Below are 22,343 nucleotides of genomic sequence, written 5' to 3'. Positions count from 1 at the left end.
TCTTTGCTACTCCCCCAACCCTGAATCCTCTGGTAGCCACCATGCTATTGTCTATGTCTACAGTTTCAGTTTTATATCCCAGCTATGAGTGAAATCACCCTCCAGTGATCTTGATCTACACCCAGACTCTGCCACAAATTCCCATAGACTCACTATCTAAAAGCGCACTTTCCAGATCTCAATTTGAGCATTCTGCTTTCTGGTTCCCACTTCCTCTGCTGCCTTTCTCTTTTGAGCCTAATACATCAGACATTCAAGCCTACCACTCCCATGGTCCTGTTTCTGTGATAGTTTTTAATACCTCTGCATTGATAAATGCACTGGTAATTTCAAAGTCTTCCACATCTTTATAATCTGCCAGGAAAATTAACATACTAATTTTCCCATCTATAAACACTTTCTCTTCACGTGGTTTCTAGGGTATATGTTCTCACTAGGTGCATCTTCTCAGGGTCCATTGTGAGATACTCTATACAGTCCTGATCTCAAAATATCAGTGTCTCCTGCTTCGTCCTTGAATCTCCCCTCCTTTTCTTGGTGATTTCCTCCAGTCTGCTAGCTTTAAATAATTTTTTGCATATTGATGTCTTTTAAATGTATGTCTTCTATCTGAATCTTTTCCATAATTTCATATCTTCACTTGTGTCTGGTAAGAATCTCAAAATACATATGAAATTAAACTCTCTTACTTTTCAATCTGCCTGTAATCTAGGAGCATATCTTCTTTAGCAGTTCTTTCAGAACCTCAGTGGTCTCAGTCTGACCACTTAACATTGCTTCTACTGCTCCCACCACTACCACCTTGGTTTGGATTGCTGCAGTAGCCTAGTCTCTCCCCCTCGATACCTGTACTCCTGTTTGTTCTTCACTGACAGCAAAATGAACATTTAAAATGTTGATTAGAACATTTCCCTACTTTGATCAAAGCTCTGCAGCGGCTTTCCTTCTACTCAGATAAAGTAGGATACTTTCATAACTCACAAGGTTCTATATGACCCTACATGAGTACCTTTATGTTCACATTTTTACCTTGCTTTTCTCACTTAAGTCACATTTGTGCACCATGCTACTCTAAAAAATGCCAAATACATTCCCACCTCAGGGCCTTTGCATTACACGTTCTGCCTATGATGTTCTTTATGTATGAGTAGATTGCAAAATCCACTGAAGAAGGAATTCCAATATGTGTTTGTACATTTATATTATGTGTATAAATATCTGTTTGTTAATAGAAAAAAAAGTCTGAAAGAAGAAATATCAAAATGTTAACAGTGCTTATCTTTAGGTAAACATTTTACCTGTACTGTAATTGTGTTTTCTGAATTTTTGCAATGATCAAGAATTATTTCTCCAGTAAGGAAAAAGTATTCGGTTTTATAGAAAGACTGCAATGACTTCCCTTCCTCAGCTTTCCCCTCCATCCTCCGTCCTACATAATGTTCTGTTCCTTGATTCCAGCACTGTTTACATTGTGTGTGTACTTTGGAAATTTCTCATGATATACTGATAACTTGTGCGTTTTTCTGTATACATTTACACTTCAGTAAAAAAATTACCCCTCTCCCAAAATAACATGCAATATGTTTATTTATGTAATTATTTAAATGTTCTTACTAATTTGCTCTAAGTTACACTGTAAGATTTACTTCTAATTTAATGTCCTGATCAAAATCTCATTGACTGTAAGACTATTATAAAGAACATTAGCTGCTAAGTAGAACATAAACAGTATCATTATACTAAATTTAATTATGTAAAATAGGCAGGGGTGTTTATATTCAGAGAAAATGTAGGCTTAGTATTTTGTAAATAATTTTTTTTCAAAACTAACCAAGTATTCTAAAATTTAGAGGTATCTTATATTTCTTCATATTTCATAATATTTTAATTAGTGCACTTGAGTCTAAGTAAGCAAGTTATTGACCAGAATTCAATAGATTTAATAATATTTTCTAATATCTTTCTAATGCTTAAAAATTTTAAAGATATATTTAACTGTATGGTACTAAAGCTTAATTGCATTTGTACTCTCAAATATGTAGATATTCCTGTTTTATTTTATGGTAGGTTAAGCTGCTTCAGTTTAAAAGAAAAAAAAAAAAAAGACTTCTACTTAAATGATTGATTTATTTTTAATTTTAAAAAAATTTTTATTGTTATTCAATTACAGTTGTCTGCATTTTCTCCCCATCCCTCCATCCCAGATAATTGATTTATAAATAAGTAAAATATATGGTTTTACCTTCAAAACAAGAAATTTTGTCCAATACAGACATCCCTTCAAAGAGGCCCTTTCGTTTGTGGCCATGTATTCTATTTTTAGTTAGCTATTTAAACTGTAAGTTATATTCAATTTAATATTAATTGTTCTGAAATTGGCTATAATTAAAAATATTTTTCATTTGTAACATCTCTGAATCATACTTTATTTTCTTCTAACTCCTATATATCATCAGAAAAATTATGTTGCTTTATTATAAAAGTAAAAATTTATTATGTGTAAAAATTTAAAGTTTATCTTGTGTGACATAAAGTGTGATGTTATATGATTGAACTCCTTTACCTTTTGAGATCTCAATTTCCCCAAGTAAGCATCTCTCAGAATTATAATTACTGTTTTGTTCTTTAAAAAGCACGCCTTCTTTATTGGTTTTTATACATTTTTTTACATGTTTGTTCATCTATTTTTACTATCATATCAATATTTTAAATTCAGGATTGTTATGCTGGTGAACACTTAGCTCTGTGTGGTATATATTTAAAGATCTATTATATTTACATATCTTTTCTCCTTAAATATAGATACCATTGAAAAGGAAATAAGAAAAATCTTCAATATTCCAGATGAAAAGGAGACCAGATTGTGGAACAAATACATGAGTAATACATTTGAACCTCTGAATAAACCAGACAGCACCATTCAGGATGCTGGTTTATACCAAGGACAGGTATTGTTGAGCAGTGCTGTTTACTTTAAGCATACCATACATGAAACTTTCTGGAGTCACAAAATTTTTTTGCATATCCTAACAATCTGTATGGGGTTCTACTGGCTCTGGCTTCCTTTTCTAACTCATTTCTTCTCCTTCCCTGCTGCACACTAGCCATACCTTCTGTTTCCCTTCTCGAACTTGAATAGAAAAAAGAAGCCATGTTCCATCAAAAAAAAAAAAAAAAAACAGTTAATAAGATAGGTCAGCAAACTTTCTGTAACGGATCAAGTAGTAAATATTTTTCCCTCTCTTGTCCATATGACCTCTGTCACAACTACAACTCTGCCATTGAAGTAGCACGAAAATAGCCATCAGAGAGGATATGTAAACTTGGAAATGGCTATGTTCCAACAAACTTTCCAAAAGCAGTCAGTAAGCTAAGTGATCTGTAGTTTACCAGCTCCCACAGAAGGTATCCACCTCTTCTTTCTTTCTGATATAATCCAAATAAATGAATGTGTTGAGAAATCAGCAAGTCCTACTGACTCTTACCTTCTGATTGTTTCTTGCATTAATCTCTATGTCATTCCCAGCCCCCGTCTTTCTTAACAGATCCCTCTGCCTCCAGTGTTTTGCATGTCCACTCTCAGTCTTCCGTATTTCTGTCAGAATCCTCTTTCTAAAATGTAAACCATATTATTTTCTTTTCATAAACCTTTCCTAGCTCCTTAACAATTACAGAATAAAGTCCAAGCACCTTAACACAGCTTGTAAATTATGGTTTGACCTTTTGCTGATCTTCCATCATCTTTAGATTATCCTTGTTTTGTGATTTACACTCTTAACAGAACCAAACTGAACCACTTATGATGCCCTAAGCATTACTGTGTTGTTCATCCTCCTGTGCGTTCCTACATATTGTTTCAGAGGCCTGTTGTACCCTTCTTCCCAATCCCTGCATCCAGCCAGCAAAAAGTTTTTTTAAACATCAAAATATTTATATTAACCATTAGTTCTGTCATGTAGTGTAACCAGATCAGATTATTAGTCCTTCCTTTCCAGCTCAGATGTAAAATCATCTATTCAGCCTTTCTGATCTATTTTTGACAATATCTATTTGAGGTACAGGATTTTTCTAATTTGGAGAAAAAGTTGCTCCCTTAACTTCCAAAATAATGTATCTATGTCTTTTGTATCATTATGTACTTCAGTTATTTATATATTGAGCTCCCCAACTGGACTATGAGGTATTGGTTTTGATTGGACTTTCTGTCTTATTTATTTTTGTTTTTATTATTTTTATTAACACAGAGCCTGGTGCTCCAATGTATGGAAGATTTTGTCTTGTTTTGCTCTATTTTATTTAAAATTACTATTAACATCAGTAATATGATACAATTTGTTAAAAATTCAAAGGAACAGAAGGAAATTAATTTTTAGTAAGTGTTTACTATATGTAAGATCTTGTAATAAGCTATAAAAGCAGCGATTTTCATACTTACTTTAGCCACTATATCTTAAGTGAAATATTAAAAATTTAATATATTATAATTCAAAGGAGAGTTGCCTGACTGAAGCTGGAGTAGGAACTTGGAACTTTATTGGTTAGTCAGCACTGCTGTTTTGCCAGCCAACTCTCTGTTTCTTGGCTGCCAACCTCTCTCTCCTTGGTTACCATTCAGCAGGCCTTGAGGTAGCTCAGAATATAATTTGAAATATGTAGTATTATTTCTTTAACTCTTTTCAGTGATTGATCTTATGTAATGGCTATTATTATTTCTATCATGTACATTAGAAAACTGAGGCTTCGAGAATTTAAGTAATTTGATCTTCTTGCTAGGAATGCGTTTACCAGATTTTGAAATAGGGACATTTTCCAAAATAAGTTTTCCAGATCTTATAAGTTATTTTCTGAGTAATGGTAAATAAACTAAACACTGTCCTGGACTTTTAAATTTTTTCTACTAATATTGTAAGTATTCTTATTAGGGAGTGAAACAAAAATATATTATTGAAGAGTTTGCCCCCCAAGATGAGTGATCCTTCTCTCTCTTCCTTGTGTGTGTGTGCATCTCTTTGTGTGTGTTTACAGTTCCTTGCATCTTATAATTGACTTCTTAAATTCATGTCTTCTTTGTACAGCTTTGGAACCAAAATGCAAATATATCTTCACTTTGTCTACTGTGTCCTTTAATTAATCAACAGGGTTACTTTAGTTTCTTCGTGAATCCAGCTAATCTAAAATCTTTCAATGTTGGGGTTAAGAAAAACACTCTTTTATTGTGTCATGTTTTTAGGTGTTAGTGATAGAACAGAAAAATGAAGATGGAACGTGGCCAAGGGGTCCTTCTACTCCTAAGTAAGTGCTTCCACTTTTTATGGCATATTGCATGATTTAGAAGCCTTTGATTTGAGATGATGTAATCCAGAATGATAGAATCTTAACTGTGTGCTGTACATATGTTCTTTATATTTTAATATTTTATTTTCAGTATAGGAGTTATCTAGATTTGTACCTAAATTAACATGCTATTACTAAAAAGGCTTCCAATTCAAATTTCTTACAGAATGAGATACAGTATAAAGGTTATAAATGTTATGCTACATTGTCTAATATAGCTAAACTACTGTTAAACATTTTGTTTAATATATTGTTTTAAGTTTGTGATATTCTCAAGTGTCTGTTAAAAGAACATTCTTTATCATAATGATTCTGCTGTGAAAGTAATATTTTTATTTATTAAAATAAATGTTTTAGAATATAAAAGTGCAAGTAGAGATACAAGAGTATAAGGATTGCTTTTGATAATAAATGAGGGATGAAAAAATTAGAAATCTTTTTAATTTTTTTTTAATTGTGGTAAGAACACTTGAAATCTACTGTCTTAACAAATTTTTAAGTTCACAATACAGCATTGTTAACTATAAGCACATCATTGTACAGTGGATCTTTAGAATTTGTTCATCTTGTATAATTGAAACCGTTCCTGTTTGAACACTAACTTTTCATTTCTTCCTTCCGCCAGTAACCACCATTTTACTTTGTTTCTATGAGTTTGACTAGTTTAGATACTTCATATAAGTAGAATCACATAGTATTTGTCCTAATGTGGCAAGCTGATTTTACCTAGCATAGTATATCACAGATTCATCCCTGTTATCACACACACCAGGTTGAATAATATTCCATTCTATGTATATGCCACATTTTCTACAACCATTCATTTGCTGATGGACATTTAGGTTGTTTCCATATCTTAGCTGTTATAAATTGTACTGCAATGAACATGGGAGTGAAGATATCTCTATGAGATACTGATTTTGGTTTTTCTGGATAAATACCTAGAAGTGAGATTTCTGAATCATATTGTATTTCTGTATTTATTTATTTTTTTAGTAACTTTCTACTGTTTTTCATAGCAACTGCATTATTTTACATTTTCATCAACAGTTAGGATCCCAATTTCTCTACATTCTTGGTAGCATGTATCTTTTGCTCTTTTGATAATAGCGCCCTAATAGATGTGAGGGTATGTCTCCTGGTTTTGATATGAATTTCTGCAGTGATTACTGACGTTAACCATCTTTTCATATACCTGTTGACCATTTGTATGCCTTTTTTGAAGAAATGTCTATTCAAGTCATAGGCCCATTTTTTAATCTGGTTATTTGGTTTCTTTTGCTATTGAATTGTAGGAGTTTCTGATATTTTTTGGATATTAACTCTTTTTCAGATATGTGGTTTAAAGATTTAAAAATAAAGCCCAGATCCATAAATCTTCTAGAAGAAATCTTAGAGGAAGAGCTTCATGACATTGGTCTGGGATCTATACTCCATTATTAAAAATAGTTAGGGATAGCTGTATCTTTAAACCCTTGAGCCCTGGCTGGTGTGGCTCAGTGGATGGAGCGCTAGTCTGAGAACTGAAAGGTAACAGGTTTGATTTCAGGTCAGGGCACTTCTCTGGGTGGTAGGTGAGGTCCCCCCAGTTGGGGGGGTATGTGAGGCAACCAATCAATGTTTCTCTCCCTTTCTTTCTCCTTTCCTTCTCTTCTCTCTAAAAATAAATAAATCTTTTAAAAAGTAAGTAAATAAGCCTTTGAGAAGTAAATATGGTGCATATGCCACTTACTGTTTCATATTTCAGTAGAGTTCAGGGGGACCTGTCATAATCAAACACATTAATATTCATCAAGTATTTACACTAAATAGGATAATAAGGACTATACATAGTCTCATATTAGTTCACGTTAGATTACACTGAAATGAACTATGAAAAAATATTTAAGTTTCCAGAGCTTTTGGAGTTCCAGGTTTTCTAATAAAATTGTAGACCTATATTTTGAAATGCTTAAATAATCACTCAACTAAATTAATGATAATTTTGTATTTGCTAACCTAGTAGATCAGAAATTTTCAACTGGTGTGCCCCGCAGCACACTTTGCCACAAGAATTTTTAAAACATGCAATACCTGACTATATACTCAGGGGCACTGACCTTTTTTCCCTTAGATTGCCAAATAAAAAAAATAACAACAACCAACACAACAATAGCCTTCTGGTGTGAATGAGTCAAAATTATACTTTTTTTTTTGTCAAATTGGCAAAAATATATATTTTTGATGTGCTGCAGAATTTTAGTAATTAGTTGATGTCTGCCATGAGATGAAAAAGGTTGAAGATTGCTGGAGTAAATAAAAGAGAAGAAAGATCTGGTACTTAGTTTTCTTCAAAACTAAAGTGCACCTTTAATGAATGGTTCTCTATCCTTTTTACCTTGTGTGAAGTTTTTTAATTTAATTTCATGAGAATGTGCCTAAGTACATTAGTTACATTTTATTCTTACTCTACTCAGTTGGATATAATACAAGGGTAGAACTTAACTATAAGAAGAATATAAAAAGCATATGGTAGAATTATATAGATGTCTTGATGAAGTTTTAGAAGTTAGGATTACTTTTTAGAATATTAACATTTAGTCTTTAAGATTTTATTTATTTTTAGATAGAGGGGAAGAGAGGGAGAGAAACATCAATGTGTGGTTACCTCTTGCACAGCCCCTACTGGGGACCTGGCCCGCAACCCAGGCATGTGCCCTGACTGGGAATCGAACCATCAACCCTTTGGTTTGCAGGCTGGCACTCAGTCCACTGAACCACACCAGCCAGGGCCACATTTAGTCTTTAGATCAGATCTACTATTGTTCTTTTCTAGCTTACCTTTAAATTGTTATATACTTGTCATAGCTTTAAGTAATTTTTGATGTTACAAAATTGCTTGTGGGTTAACATAAAGTACCATGAGTTCCAAAGATTTGACAGATCTTTTGTCCCTAAAATTATTAAATTTCACCTGAAAGATATTTCCTTTCATTATCTCTATCTACTAGTACAATACCATACTTATTTACTTAAACAGCTGTAATACTTTCTTTTCTATGAGAAAACACAATTTCTTAAATAATACCCAACACACAATACATGTGCAATAAATACTGGCAAAAGAAGGTGTACTACACTAGAGATGCATGAAAGTACAATTAAGTCCCATTCACTGAATTACCAGTTTAATAGGGAACCCAAATATTAAAACATCAAAAGTTAAGTATTCATTCACTATAAAATATGAGAAATACCCTATAACAATGTCATTGTCAAATGAGTTTATTAGAATATAAAAACAGTTTTTGAAATTATCATTTGTGTTTGAACAGACTCTTAAGAAAACTAAGGACAAAAGGGAGTTTTACTCATTTGATAAAGCCTAAATGCCCAAAGTGTATAGTAAACATTATATTTAATTGAGAAATTTTGAACACAAGCCAAATAAGACTGGAAGTTAAACAAAGTAATAAAATTTACTACTTGTATATTATATGGCCATCTACATAAAATCCAAATACAGTCCCCAGACTAGAACTAAGAAAATTCAGCAAGATACTCTAAGATTAAACTGTAAAAATTAAGAGGTGTTTTCTATATAGAAGTCAGCAATCTCTTTTATAAAGAACCAGATAGTAAGTATTTTCAGCTTTGTGAATCATATGATACCTGATTCAACTATAACTCTGCTGATAGAGCTTTAAAGCAGCCATAGACATGATGTCAACAAATGGCTATGGCTGTGTTCCAGTAAAGCTTTTTTTAACAAAACCACATGGCAAACTGAATTTGGCTTGTGAGCCGTAGATTTCTGATCTCTGCTAAATACCATTAGTAACCAACTTAGAAAATAGTATAATGAAAATTAACCTAATTAGAAATGTATAAATCCTTCATGGGAAAAATGTCTAACTTTATTAAAAGACAAAATATTATCATATACTATATGCCTTTTTTTAAAGCATTATTATGTATGTTTTTCTTTTATTTATTGTTGTTCAAGTACAGTGGTCTCCATTTTCCCTTGAAACACCCACCCCCACCCTCAATCCTACCCCTCTTTGGCTTTGTCCATAGCTCCTTTATACATGTTCCTTTGACTAGACCCTTCCCCTTCCTTCCCCTGTTATCCCCCTACCCCTACCCCTCTGGTTACTTCAGTTTGTTCTTTTTGCCACTGTGTCTGATTATATTTTGGTTGCTTGTTTTGTTGATTAGATTCCACTTAAAGGTGAGATCATACGATTATTTGTCTTTCACCGCCTGGCTTATTTCACTTAGCATAATGCTCTCCAGTTCCATCCATGCCATTGCAAATGGGTATAAGCTCCTTCTTTCTCTCTGTTGTGTAGAATTCCATTGTGTAAATGTACCATAGTTTTTGGATCCACTCATTTGCTGATGGGCACTTAGGTTGCTTCCAGTACTTGGCTATTGTAAATTGTACTGCTATGAACATTGGGGTGTATAGGTTCTTTTGGATTGGTGTTTCAGGGTTCTTAGGGTATAATCCCAGCAGCGGAATTGCTGGGTCAAAGGGCAGTTCCATTTTTAGTTTTCTGAGGAAATTCCATACTGTTTTCCACAGTGGCCGCACCAGTCTGCATTCCCACCAACAGTGCACTAGGGTTCCCTTTTCTCCACAACCTCTCTAGCACTTACTGTTTGTTGATTGGTTTATGAAGGCCAATATGACCAGTGTGAAGTGGTATCTGATTGTGGTTTTAACTTGCATCTCTCTGATGGCTAGTGATGCTGAGCATCCTTTCATATACCTATGGGCCCTCTGCCTGTCTTCCTTGGACAAGTGTCTGTTCAGGTCTTTTGCCCATTAACCTAGTAATGCCTGTTTCTCTAAATCTGTCATGTCAGTGCCTCCTATTCAAAATTCTAATTTAATTTTTTTTAAAAACTTTACACATGCATTTTGAAATTAAGATACACCTTAAAGATCCAGGAATAGCCAAGTAAATTTTGACAAAATAGGAGGAAGCACTAGACCTACTAGATAATAAGAAATCCTACAAAGCTATAGTAATAAAAGAATATGATGCTAGCAAAAGACAAGTAGACTGGAACAAACTAGTTAGCTCAGAGGAACTTATGTGTGTGTATATGAGAACTTGATAAGTTGTACTACTACCCAATGCAAAACAGGTTCCTAAAGTAGATAGGTACTTACATTTTATTAAAAGTAGAAAAAAAGAAAGCAGGATCAGTATCTTAGACATTATGTACTAAGATACACTGCAGAAGGAATAAAGAGTCAAATAAGAAATGTAAAACTTTAAAGCTGATAAGAAAATTTGGAAACCATTTATGCCTTAGGGGTCACAGAACCAAATGTGAAGACTAATGGATTAGATAACATCAAAATTAAGTATTTCTGTTAAAGGTATCATACACAGAATTAAAAGTCAAATGTCAGTTTTGAAAAATTTAAAATCTGCAAGGGAATAATACTTACAATATATAAGAACTGCTATAAATCAACAGAGAAAAAAGAGCAAAAAAAAGCTTTTAAAAAAAATAAAAAATAGTGCCCTGGCTGGTATGGCTCAGTGGATTGAGTGCCAGCCTACAAACCAAAGGGTCACTGGTTCGATTCCTAGTCAGTTCATATGACTGGGTTTCAGGCAGAGTTCCCAGTTAGAGGTGGGCAAGAGGCATCCGATTGATATATCTCTCGCACATTGATGTTTCTCTCCCTCACTTCTCCCTTCCTTTCCCTCCCTCTAAAAAATAAATAAAATCTAAAAAATATATATTAAAAATAAAAAGTAAAAGATAGGAATAGACAGTTTAAATAAGGGGAAGTCCAAGTGCTAACAGGTAGATGAGGTAATGAAGTCACATTATAAACACGTGTAATTTAGACAAATTCAACTCCAGCATAAGGGCATTTAATTTTAGGCCCACAAGAAAGAAATTTCAAGATATTAAGATACAGAACAGCCTGTTTTGTACACTCAAAATTTCCACCATATCTGTCAGGAGACAACGCCTTGTCCTTAGTATGGTATGGTATGGCATACGCTAGTCCTAATAAAACATCCCTACCCTGGGATCTGTTGGGTGCTCATACGGCTTAGCACATAACCAGTGCCTGCACGGAGCATCAACAGTTGAGGGAAAATTGCCCTGACTGGTGTAGCTCAGTGGGTTGGGCATCATTCCACAAATTGAGAGGTTGGTGGTTTGATTCCCAGTCGGCACATCCCCGAGTTGCAGGTGGGGTCCCTGGTTGGGGGCATGCAAGAGGCAACCTGTCAATGTTTCTCTAGCACATTGATGTTTCCCTCTCTTTCTCACTCTTTTCCCTCTAAAATAAATAAAATCTTTTTAAAAATTGTTGAGGAAAAGTTATTAAAAGCTATAATATTAATATGGTGAAAAAAGGATCACCTGTTGAGTTTGTTAAAACATTTTTCTAGACCCATCCCAAGAATTTCTGATTTGGTAGAAAATCTGTAGGCAGTGTTTCTTAATGTGTGATATGTAAACCACCATAGACAGCAGCTTCCAAGGTCCTCACCCCAGAGCAGCAGAATATTAATCTTTCATGGGCCCAGGAATCTGCATTTTAGGTACTGCTATGTAAAACATGTAAGAATACCACTACAGTAAATATAAGAGGAAAATATGTTAGTGTCTTAATTGTCTGACTTTTTTATACCACTGAAAACAGGTGCTTTGAAGGTACTAAAGTTGTACTAGGCCCATTTTGATCAGAATTGAGATCATATATCCTTAGCTAAAGCACAAATTTTTGGACTACTTAATTGAGAATAAGTGCTACATATTTTAAAATGTTAAGGGTAAACTATAATTTTGTTTAAAACATGTCCTGAAGTTTTTAAAATGTATATAACCTAAAAAACTCAAAATCTTACTAGAAATCTAAAACCTACCTTAAAAAAACTCAGGAAGTTTTCTGTTTAGATTTTTCTGCTAGATATCAAAATGTTACTTGAAATTTTTATCTTTATATTTAAGTTGTATTTTTAAAATACTCAAGTGATTATTTTTTCCAGCACTTTCATTTCTAATCTACTTTGAAGTGTATAATTTCTTATAAGTTCTCAAAATCACTGTTTTTTCTAATGATACCTTAGAAAAATTACAAACCCTGTGAGGTTGCTTTTCTTTTCTGGTAAAATATGACCATTTTCCAAAGATTTTATTATCAGGTGATAACCTGTTTGTTGGGGATGTGTAGCTAGTTTACATTGTATTTCTAAAAAATTATTTTAAGGTAGAATAGTTGTAGAAGACCAGATGGTACAAAAGAGAGGAAAAACTAATCAATAGATTATCCCTTACTAATAGAATTCCAGAAAATTTGTTTAATATTAACACCTTCTTCTTAGCTATAACTTCTAAGGTAAAACTTTAATAAATTTTGACTAAATTATAGTATTTTTTTCTTATTGTTTCATATAGATAGAGTTATTTCAAAGAATGCCTTAGAGATTGTTAACATTATAGAAAAATTGCAAATGTTTCCGATTTTCTGAAATAAGTAAAAATTCCTCTTGTGAGAGTATCATAGAAAGTTGATATAATTCAGACATCTTCATTAATTGCTCAAAAATATTGACAAAAGCCATGATTGAGTATCTGGTGAAAAAAGGGTAAGGGTCATTGATGATTGTAAAACGGCAGTTTTCGTGGACTAGAAAATCACCAGAGAAGAAACCAAATCAACCAGATAATACATGAGAGGCTGAAAAAATCAAATGGAAAACTAAGCCAGTAGTCTTACTCATACATTCTCCCTCTACCATCTGTGTTGTCCTGATTAACGGAATTCCAATTCGGTGACTGAAACACTAACTATAAACTATAAACTGTATCTAGTACCATTTAGTATTTTTGCAGCACTCTGTCCCTGAGTGCCTGGAGAGAGGGAATACTTTATAAATAAAACTATTGCATACTACTTTTGGTTAGGATAAATAATAACCACCTAGGTGACTCTGCAATATTCTGTTTCTGGTTTTGGGGTTTCTTTTTTACACTATCTGTTTCACTATCGTACAATACCTGTTTAAATGCAAATAGAAAAACTTACACATGCTTTAGAATTTTTAGAGAGTAATTAAGTCCAATTTGCATATATAATTACTGGATAACTGTAGAAATGGATTTAGAAATAGTAGATAGACCTTTTTGATTGAAAATTATTAAAATATAAGGAAACTTCTATCATGTATTTTCTTTTTAACAGAAATTATACTGAAACATTTTAAGTATTTATAAGCATGATGGCCTCTGCTTATTTGAAACATTAGTAGATTTAGTTATGACAGTTCTGGTTTTGGTACTAAAAGAGGTATAATTCACAGAAATTGCACTCTAATGTTTCTATGAAAGTACATAAATTTGGCCCTGGCTGGTGTGGCTCAGTGGACTGAGTGCTGGCCTGTGAACCAAGGGATCGCCAGTTTGATTCCCAATCAGGGCAAATGCCTGGGTTGTGGGCCAGGTCTCCAGTGTGGGGCACATGAGAGGCCACCACACATTTCTGTTTCTCTCCCTCTCTTTATCCCTCCTTTCCCTTTTCTCTAGAACTAAATAAATTCTTTTTTTTAAAAAAAGGAAAGTATATAAATTTGTTAACAATTTTAACCTTGTTCAAATACTGGAGGTAAAGAATGGCATAAATTTGGTTTGTGGGAGTTAAGAGCATGGCTGAAGATCAGGCTTTTCATTCCTTGTCATTCATTCATATTCATATATTTTAAATCAATAAACATCTTTAATTTGAAATGGAACCTATGAGCCATAAATCTAGGGTAATATTCCAAAATATGCAATTTGTTGTCATTTTTTAAAACATTTTGAATTTTTATAAAATTTTCCCCACTTTATCTTATTTAATCTTGTTTTAGTTATATTCTCATTAAGGAGAAGACATGTATGACTTTTTCTGGGAATATAAAGTTTGAGGTAATGGCATAAATAGCCCAACAAAATTACCTTCGATGCGGTTAAAGATAGGGAACCACAATTTGGAAAGTAATGAGAACTGCGGGCATGGAGTTACATTCCTAGAGGTGAGAAACAGAAGCATGTATGAATCATCTAATCAAAAATATAACATTATATGCTAAACCTTAAAAGGGTGTCCCTAAATAATGATGTAAAACAAAAAAATCAGATAGGATAATCCTGAAGATTGAGGAAAACTTGGATCTCATTTTGTCATAGATGCCAAGGGAAAAAGCTCCTAGAAGAAAGAGAATGATCAGCAATACCAAATATAGCATAGATTGGGAGAACAAAAGAGAGGGGATGAATACGTTTGTCAGAGAAAAGAACAACTGGTGTAGATCATTAATCGTGAAAGGTACTGAAAGAAGAAAGATAACTAAGGTGGTACTTGGTTGGAAAGGCAGGATTCCTGAAGAGGGAAAGTATTTTACATTTACATGTATGTCTTTTGGTAGTTAAATATACACATCCTTTCCTAGGTATTTGAATGAAATTCCTATATACTGCTATTTACCAATAAACTGCTTTTCTCTGGTTATTTTTAGTTGTCCAAACTTCAGATCCTGTTTGGAATTGCTTGTGTTTGCACATAAACACACTTCTCATAACTTGTACTTTTAGGTTCCTCAGTTTAACATTTATCAAGGTCTTGAGTGGGTATGCAGATTTTCCTTTGAAATGCTGAAAATGCACATTGCTTAAATCTTTTCTTCATCTAAACACTATACCCACTTTCTCTTGTGGAAAGTTTAAGTATGATCTAGTACCATGTCTCCAAGTTTTACCAAAAAGAGCATGGCCACGGCCAAGTTCATTAACTGGTGTTTGATTCAATATTTAAAGGTCATTTCCGCCCTGGCTGGTGTTGCTCAGTGGATTGAACACTGGCCTGCGAACCAAGGGGTCACTGGTTCAATGCCCAGTCAGGGCACATGCCTGGATTGCAGGCCAGGTACCCTTCTCTCCCTCTCTTTCTCCCTCCCTTCCCCTCCGTCTAAAAATAAAATGGCTAAAAAAAATTTTTTTAAGGTCATTTCCAAATTTAATTGAAGTTAGAAAATTTAGACAGTTATTTTATGCATAAATTAATGTAATATAAGTGCACAGTTCTCATATAGATGCTAGATATTCACAGGTACTCACAAATAATTATTAGCTATGTTATTTCTTCCTTTCTCCCCTGATTTGTTCCAAAAAGGAACTGAGCAATTTACAGTAACCTGTGTAAGTCAAAGTTAACTATAGGAATAGACACAGAAATCAGGACAAATAGAAAATGGACATATAAGTCACAATACAACGAAGCCAGACAAGAATTTAGTTGACAGGAACAGTAGGGGCTTTGGAAGATATTATAATTAATCTGCAAATGTATGGACTTTTTAAAGACTCTGATTCAAACTAACCAGTTTCAGGAGAGAAGATACTTTGAGAAAATTGGGATAAAATTGAACATGAACTGACTATTAGATTGGGACCAACAATGGTATTAAAAAAAAAAGCTTACCTATTATGAATGAATACTGTAGTGTTTACAGGTGAAATTATGAATGTCTGAGATTTGCTTTAAAATATTCCAGCAAAGACATGGGGGAAGGGAGGCCGAGGAGATTATAAACAAAACCAGAGCAACAGTGTTAATTTTTGAAGCTGAGTGAGTGATACTGGGTATATGAGGGCTTGTGTATGTTTGGAAATTTCTATAATAAGTTGAAAATAAAAATGGCATAACTAGCAGTCAAAAAGAGGAACAAAAAATAAAGTTATAAGAAGCAATTTATATATAAATGCACTTCAACTCATTTTTGTTTATCTTAAAGTTGCTAACACCCTTTCTGACATTAGCAGAAACAAATGTAGCAACTGCTTATTGTTCTGAATTAATCTGTATCTCACAGCAGTAAAAGTGTTTAATTTTTCAAGAGATGTATTTTTTCTCCAAGAATTTATCTTACCATAATCGTTAAAAGCTGGGAAAGTTTAAAGTTACTCTTGGTTTTTTAAAGATAATTTTGTTTTATAATTGTTAGATTTTAGAAAGTTGGGTTGTTATGTCAGATTTTAAAGTAACTATAAAAATCTTTAAATAATTATATTTGCTATGTCAGCTTTCAGACTTAACCTCTCTCTTTTTTTGTTTTTGTTTTTGTTTTTGTTTCTTGGCTCCTCATGGTGTTAGATTTACTTGTATGTTAAATATTCAGTTAATTTACCAAGAATAAGCTGTATTTTTCTTTTGAAGTAAGAAGTTTAACTTTGTCTTGAATTGCATGCTTTTCATCAAAACATCAAGAATAGGGAAATTAAAATAATGCATTCAGTTGTCAGTTGTTAATTTTCTCTATGAAATTATTTTAGCTACATTTATGTTTTACCTTTTCCTGTTTTGTTAAGAGATAAATCACTGCCTTATATCTGCCTCAAACTAGCAAAAATTAGTTTAACACCAGGTTAGTTAAATTTAGTGTCTAATCTATGGCTTAATAGCTATGTGTAATATTCTAAGCATTTTTGTCTCTTCTCTTTAGAAAGCTTCTAGAGCAGAATTGCTAATGATGTAATCCAAATTATATCAAAGGAAGAGAGCTAAAGGACTGAGGTTATAATCCACAGACTGACTAGTCAGCCCCTAAAAAAACCCTAAATATTAGGTAGATTGGGCTATGTGAAATAGGTCAGAAGTGAAAATCAGAATAAAGTGATCAATAGTATCTGTAACAGCATTTAAAAAGTGTTATATTTTAAAATGACCTGTGGACCACATCTCTCCTCTCTAATCTCCATGATACTTAAGAACAATCTCTCCACCAGTTATTTATCCCAATCCAATGCTTCCTAGACTTTGCTTTTTTTTTTTAATCTTTTCTCATTCCTATACAAATGCTTAGCACTCTAGTACAATATAGTAGACAGTCAAATAACACTCGTTTAGTCTTTTGTTTCTTTTCCAGAACCATCTTCCCCTAGCCTATAAATACAAACAAATCTCTCCCATCTTTAAAAAAAAAAGCCATAAACTTTCCTCAAATACCATTCTTCCATTCTTAATTTTTTGTTTTGACAGCCAGTTTCTTTAAAAAGGCCATACTTAACTATTCCTTATTAGACTTTTTTTTTAACCTAGTTTATTTCACCTCTCTTTAAAACTTCCTTTTGGTAACTATTAAAGAATTTCTCTTAATTTGAATCCATTATACCATAGTTTTTCAGGTAGTATTTTCACCTCTCTGACCAATCCTCTGGCTGGCTGGCTCTCTTCCTCTCTTCCACTCCTGGCTGCTATGTTTGTTTGCACAGGTTGTATACTACACAGCTCTTGAGGGTATTGTTCGAATTGCAATCTGTGTAAAAAACTTTCCTTGGCACTGTGCATTATATAATTTCACTGACTATATGCATCAGCCCTTCTCACACTTTAAATGAATTGATAATCCACAAATTTCTGTCTGAGGACCTCTCCTTTCATGCCATAATACACTCAACATCAGCCTATGGACTGCGCTAATCCTGTTCAGCTCAAACTGACACAGATGTGCCTTTCTGTTTCCAGCAGAGCTCTCTTCTGAATTTCAGATTTTTCCTAAATGACATACAGGATTTACCATGTCAGATTGAACGCAAAATGTTTTTAACCTGCATTCTCCCACCCCCTCAACCTAAACTATATCCATATCCTGTCTTCTTTATTTCAGATACCATCTTGAGTTCTTCCTTTAACTTTGTTTCTCTTATTTAGTTAGTCACCAAGCCTTACAGATTCTACCTCCTAAACCTGAAGTTTTCAAATGTTTTGATCTTAGTACCCTTTTACATTGTTAAAAATTCAGGACTTAAAGAACTTCTGTCATGTGGTTTATATCTATTGATACATATATTTTAGAAATTCAAAATAAAATTTTAAATATGTATTTATAAATAATACAAAACTATTATATTTTGACATTTTGTGAAAAATAGCTATTTTTAAAAAAAGATGTACTGAGGACAACAGAATTGCTTTACCTTTTTGCTAATTTCTTTAATATCTTACTGAATAGAAGATAGCTAAATTCTCTTAAGTGCTTCTACATTCAGTTTATTGGGATATATAGTTTGGGTTATACATCAAGCCTCACAGAAATACATAGTTGGTACAGGGAGAAGTTTTTCAGGTGATTGATACCACATCAGAACTCAGCTGGCGGTGGTTTAATGATGAAAGGTTAATTACAATGTGGAATTTGAAATATGTCAATGAACTTTTTATAGTATTACATTACCATCTTCATGCAGTGGAGAATGTTGATTCACTGGGTAATGCTGGTATTCCAAATGATGATATATTTCATTATACAGTACATTTTAAAAATCACACTTGTTAAAACATCACCAATTTTGTGAGAAAAGTTGGAGTAGTGGGAAGTTATCAAGCTCACTATGGCCAAGTCAAGTTTTCCAAAGTTCTGTTTTTTTGGTTGAACATTTGAATTTGATCATTGTCAACAAATACTTTTAAGTTGTTTTCCTTGGAGTTACAGGCCCCCTTCCTGTATTTTTGAGAAAGTGTCTACCAGATAGCCTTTTATGTAAAAGAGTGGTGTCCTGAGAGGAGGGGCTAGTGTGCTTGAAATTCGAATAATCACACTACTTTTCATGACAGCCATGTTACTTTGGTATGTAGCAGGTGTGCTTCTTGAAAACCTCCTGATTTGGTACACAATATTAAAAGAAGATAAGGGTTATGATTTAATAAAATTAATAATTTTTATTTTTCAACATGCATATTATTAAGGGAAACTATTTTCTACTCCAGGGGTGGGCATGTAGTAAAGAATACAGTGATTCTAGTGTATAGTTTGCTGCTACTGCTTTAATTCATGCTAATATGTCAGCAGTTTTACCCAGCATTTTTTTTATACTGTCATTGCAATTATTCATCCAGTGAAAAAGGTCAAATAACATTTTGGAGTTGTTATGAAAATAGTTTTGACCTCATAGATGGCCACCCTGAAAGGGTCTTAGAGCCCCCTGGACTGTACTTTGGAGAAGCATTTCCTAAACATTCAAGACATGTTGCCCCTGCCATTCCACTCTCTTAGCCCCAGCTTTATTAATTCTTACCTTTGTTATTTTTATGGTCTCCTAAATGATCTTCCAATCTTAAGTGTCTTTCTTTTCTCCAGGAGTTACCTTTCAAGAACACAAATCTGATTACGTTGATACCCTATTAAAATCTTTCTACTTCTCCTAGTACAGTTGGATAAAATCCAGATTCCTTCATAGAACAGGAAAGATCCTTTGTTATCATACCTACCTTACTAACTTCTCTTCCTATCGCTACATTATTCCTACTCCTTCAGCCAAGCTGAATTTATTAATTCCCCAAACACCTTGTAATATCTCTAGTTCCCTACATTTGCATGTGCTGTTCTTTCTACCTGGAATACTCTCAGTTCTCCCTACCCCTCTGTGCACATAATTTTAAAATTACTGCATGTTACTACCCACAAAATTTTATATTCTGTTATAATTTTAAATTTTGTCATAGGTTTTATACTGTTTTATAGTTATTTTGCCTATGTGTCATTTTCTTTCATTAATTTGTGAGCTATTTGAAGTCAGGAACTATGTCTGTCTTTGTATTCCTGCTGCTTACCAAGGGTGAGGTCTTGGTAAGCATTTAATCAATGCTTGAATGTTTTAATTAATTTCATAGAAACTTCTAATAGTATCCTTGGATAGAGTTGTTAATGAACAGTAAAAAGGCCACAGACGGACAGAAAAAGAAAAAGAATAACATACAGGGTGAGGCAAAAGTAGGTTTATAGTTATGAGTACACAAAACAGTTTATTCCTATATTATTAATTACTTTATTATTTTCCATATGAACAACTGAAAACCTACCTTTACCCTGTATACATACCTCAGCCACTTTATTGGATGATGTGATTTATCTTTATTTCTGTAATTTTTGCTATAAGTAAAATCCATGCATACATATTGGTTTATATCTATATCCCTGAAAAGTTGTAATGAATTAAATTAAATTACAGTTGAACAGGTCACATTTTGAAAAATGAACTTCCTTAATTTATTATACCTCAATGTCTGATAAATGTAGGGTTTTTTTCTAATTTAGCATTCCAAACATAAAGGGAAAATGCCTGAATACTCCTATTTTTATTAATATTTTAAAACTAGTATACCTTAAAATATTAGGATTATTAAATGACCTTTTAAGTAGGTCCTCTACCTTGTTTTATATTAAAATTTGGTTGGTTGTAAGGGTGTTCTGTTCAGAAAGGCACCGAAATAGAAGTCTTAATTTAATCTACCTATATACAGCCTGCATCAACAAAAAAAACCTCCTTTAAAATGAAGAAAAAATTTTACCAAGATTTTATAATATATAAAATGTCAAAAATTAAATTAAAAATTTTATATGTAAGAAATTTTATTACCCACCATTTATTCTGCATAACGTTTTCCAAGTATGTAGATTTAAAGCAGTGCAGTTTACTGAAAGCTGTACTTTCCTGCCCATTGGCCATTTCATTGTTCATTAGCACATGAGTAGAGGAAATAAAATAATTTAAAAAACTGATCACTTTGGGCCTCACGAATTTAGAATTTATGATGACTGAGATACTAGACTGAAAGTTGTCTTTTTACAGACCATGGCTAAATGTTGCCTAGTAAATTTAACTTGTTTATAAAATTAAAATGGAAATTAAATCTTTTATTGACTTCTAAGTACTTTATAGTGGATTTGTTAATGCCTTTAAATTAATGCCTGTAAAGCATTAGTTGATTAAAGGCTAATAACTGAGATTTCCCCCAAAAGATTCTGAATTAGTGAGGTATGCAACATACAGTCATATTTATGTCTCTTCTGTGTTTGCAGAGATAACTTTGGCCAGATATTACTTCTGGGATTATGTTTTGAATTCTTATGCTGCTCTCTTTCTGCTCCCTACATTTTAAAGAATTGGTATATCAGAGGTATCTCTGTTCCAATATATATAATTAGGATACCATGGCACCTACTGAGACACAAAATGGGCTTTATTTATGTTTCCTTAAAAATATTTTAATTATATTCATTTAAGGAAATTATTTATTATAATATATTCATTGTGGTTACCTGAGCTCATAATGTTATTGGGTTAGTAAATCTTTGGGAATAATATCAAGTTGTATATTTAATATCATAAACCCCTTTTGAAAGTACTTCCCTTTGTACTATTATTTTTTATATAAAAGAATACATTGGAAATTGAAAACCAAAAGATATATAGTGATTTTACTCATAAATCTGTTTTCCAGCATTCATTTACTACATACATTGTCATCTATTGGTTCTTTTCTTTATTTCATAATTAATTTCAAAATTCCGCATTTTTATCTAATTTAACATTTTCATATTTTTAAAGGTCCCCAGGTGCATCCAATTTTTCAACTTTACCAAAGATCTCTCCTTCATCTCTATCAAATAATTATAACAACATCAACAACAGAAAGTAAGCACTGATTCTTAAGAACTCTTTGTTTAATTGATCGCCCTATTGTGGTTGCAAAAAAACTCATGTATCTAAAATTTAGGATAAAAGTCTTAATGCATTAAAACTGATTTTTTTTTTTTTAAATTACTGGTCAGATCTTCTAGGAGTAACTTCTCAGGAAAGAACACATTATAAACTTTTCCTTGATTTAATGCAGTAATTTACTAAAAGAAATAAACCACTTTTAGAATTTTACATTCTAAATACTTACTGAAATACATATAGAAATCTGTTAGAATTCAGTTTTTTAGAAGGAATGTACATTTCAGATGTCATTTTAGAACTAGATTTGTAATCACCTACAATACATAATATTTTTTTAAAGTGTTTATCAGTGATTTACAACTGTAAAGCATACACAAGTTTTTACGTTCATTAAAAAGGCAATCACTTTTTCTTTTAAAATATTCAGAGAAACAGGTTCCTTGCCCCATCCTGAATAATATTCAGAATCTTGGAATTTATCAAAGTTAGTGAAAGTGCGTGCT

General features: G+C 32.8%; 1 protein-coding gene across 4 annotated transcripts in view; it reads left to right on the top strand.

Annotated features, from left to right (window-relative positions):
* The window catches only part of USP15 (ubiquitin specific peptidase 15), a 107,573-nt gene that overhangs the window by 43,949 nt on the left and 41,281 nt on the right, over window positions 1–22,343 (top strand). For 3 of the 4 annotated variants that reach the window (XM_024576442.3, XM_024576440.3, XM_053921224.2), the window contains exons 5-7: window positions 2,803–2,948; window positions 5,231–5,292; window positions 21,727–21,813. In XM_024576442.3, coding sequence (XP_024432210.1) covers window positions 2,803–2,948; window positions 5,231–5,292; window positions 21,727–21,813 — 295 coding nt within the window. The remainder of the gene's footprint in view (window positions 1–2,802; window positions 2,949–5,230; window positions 5,293–21,726; window positions 21,814–22,343) is intronic. The other variant, XM_024576441.3, reaches the window with a different exon arrangement.

The sequence above is a fragment of the Desmodus rotundus genome, chromosome 3 (genome assembly GCF_022682495.2).
Source record: "Desmodus rotundus isolate HL8 chromosome 3, HLdesRot8A.1, whole genome shotgun sequence".
NCBI classification, from domain to species: Eukaryota; Metazoa; Chordata; class Mammalia; order Chiroptera; family Phyllostomidae; genus Desmodus; species Desmodus rotundus.
Note: the sequence above shows the minus strand (reverse complement) of the source record. Positions and strands in the feature narration are given on the sequence as shown.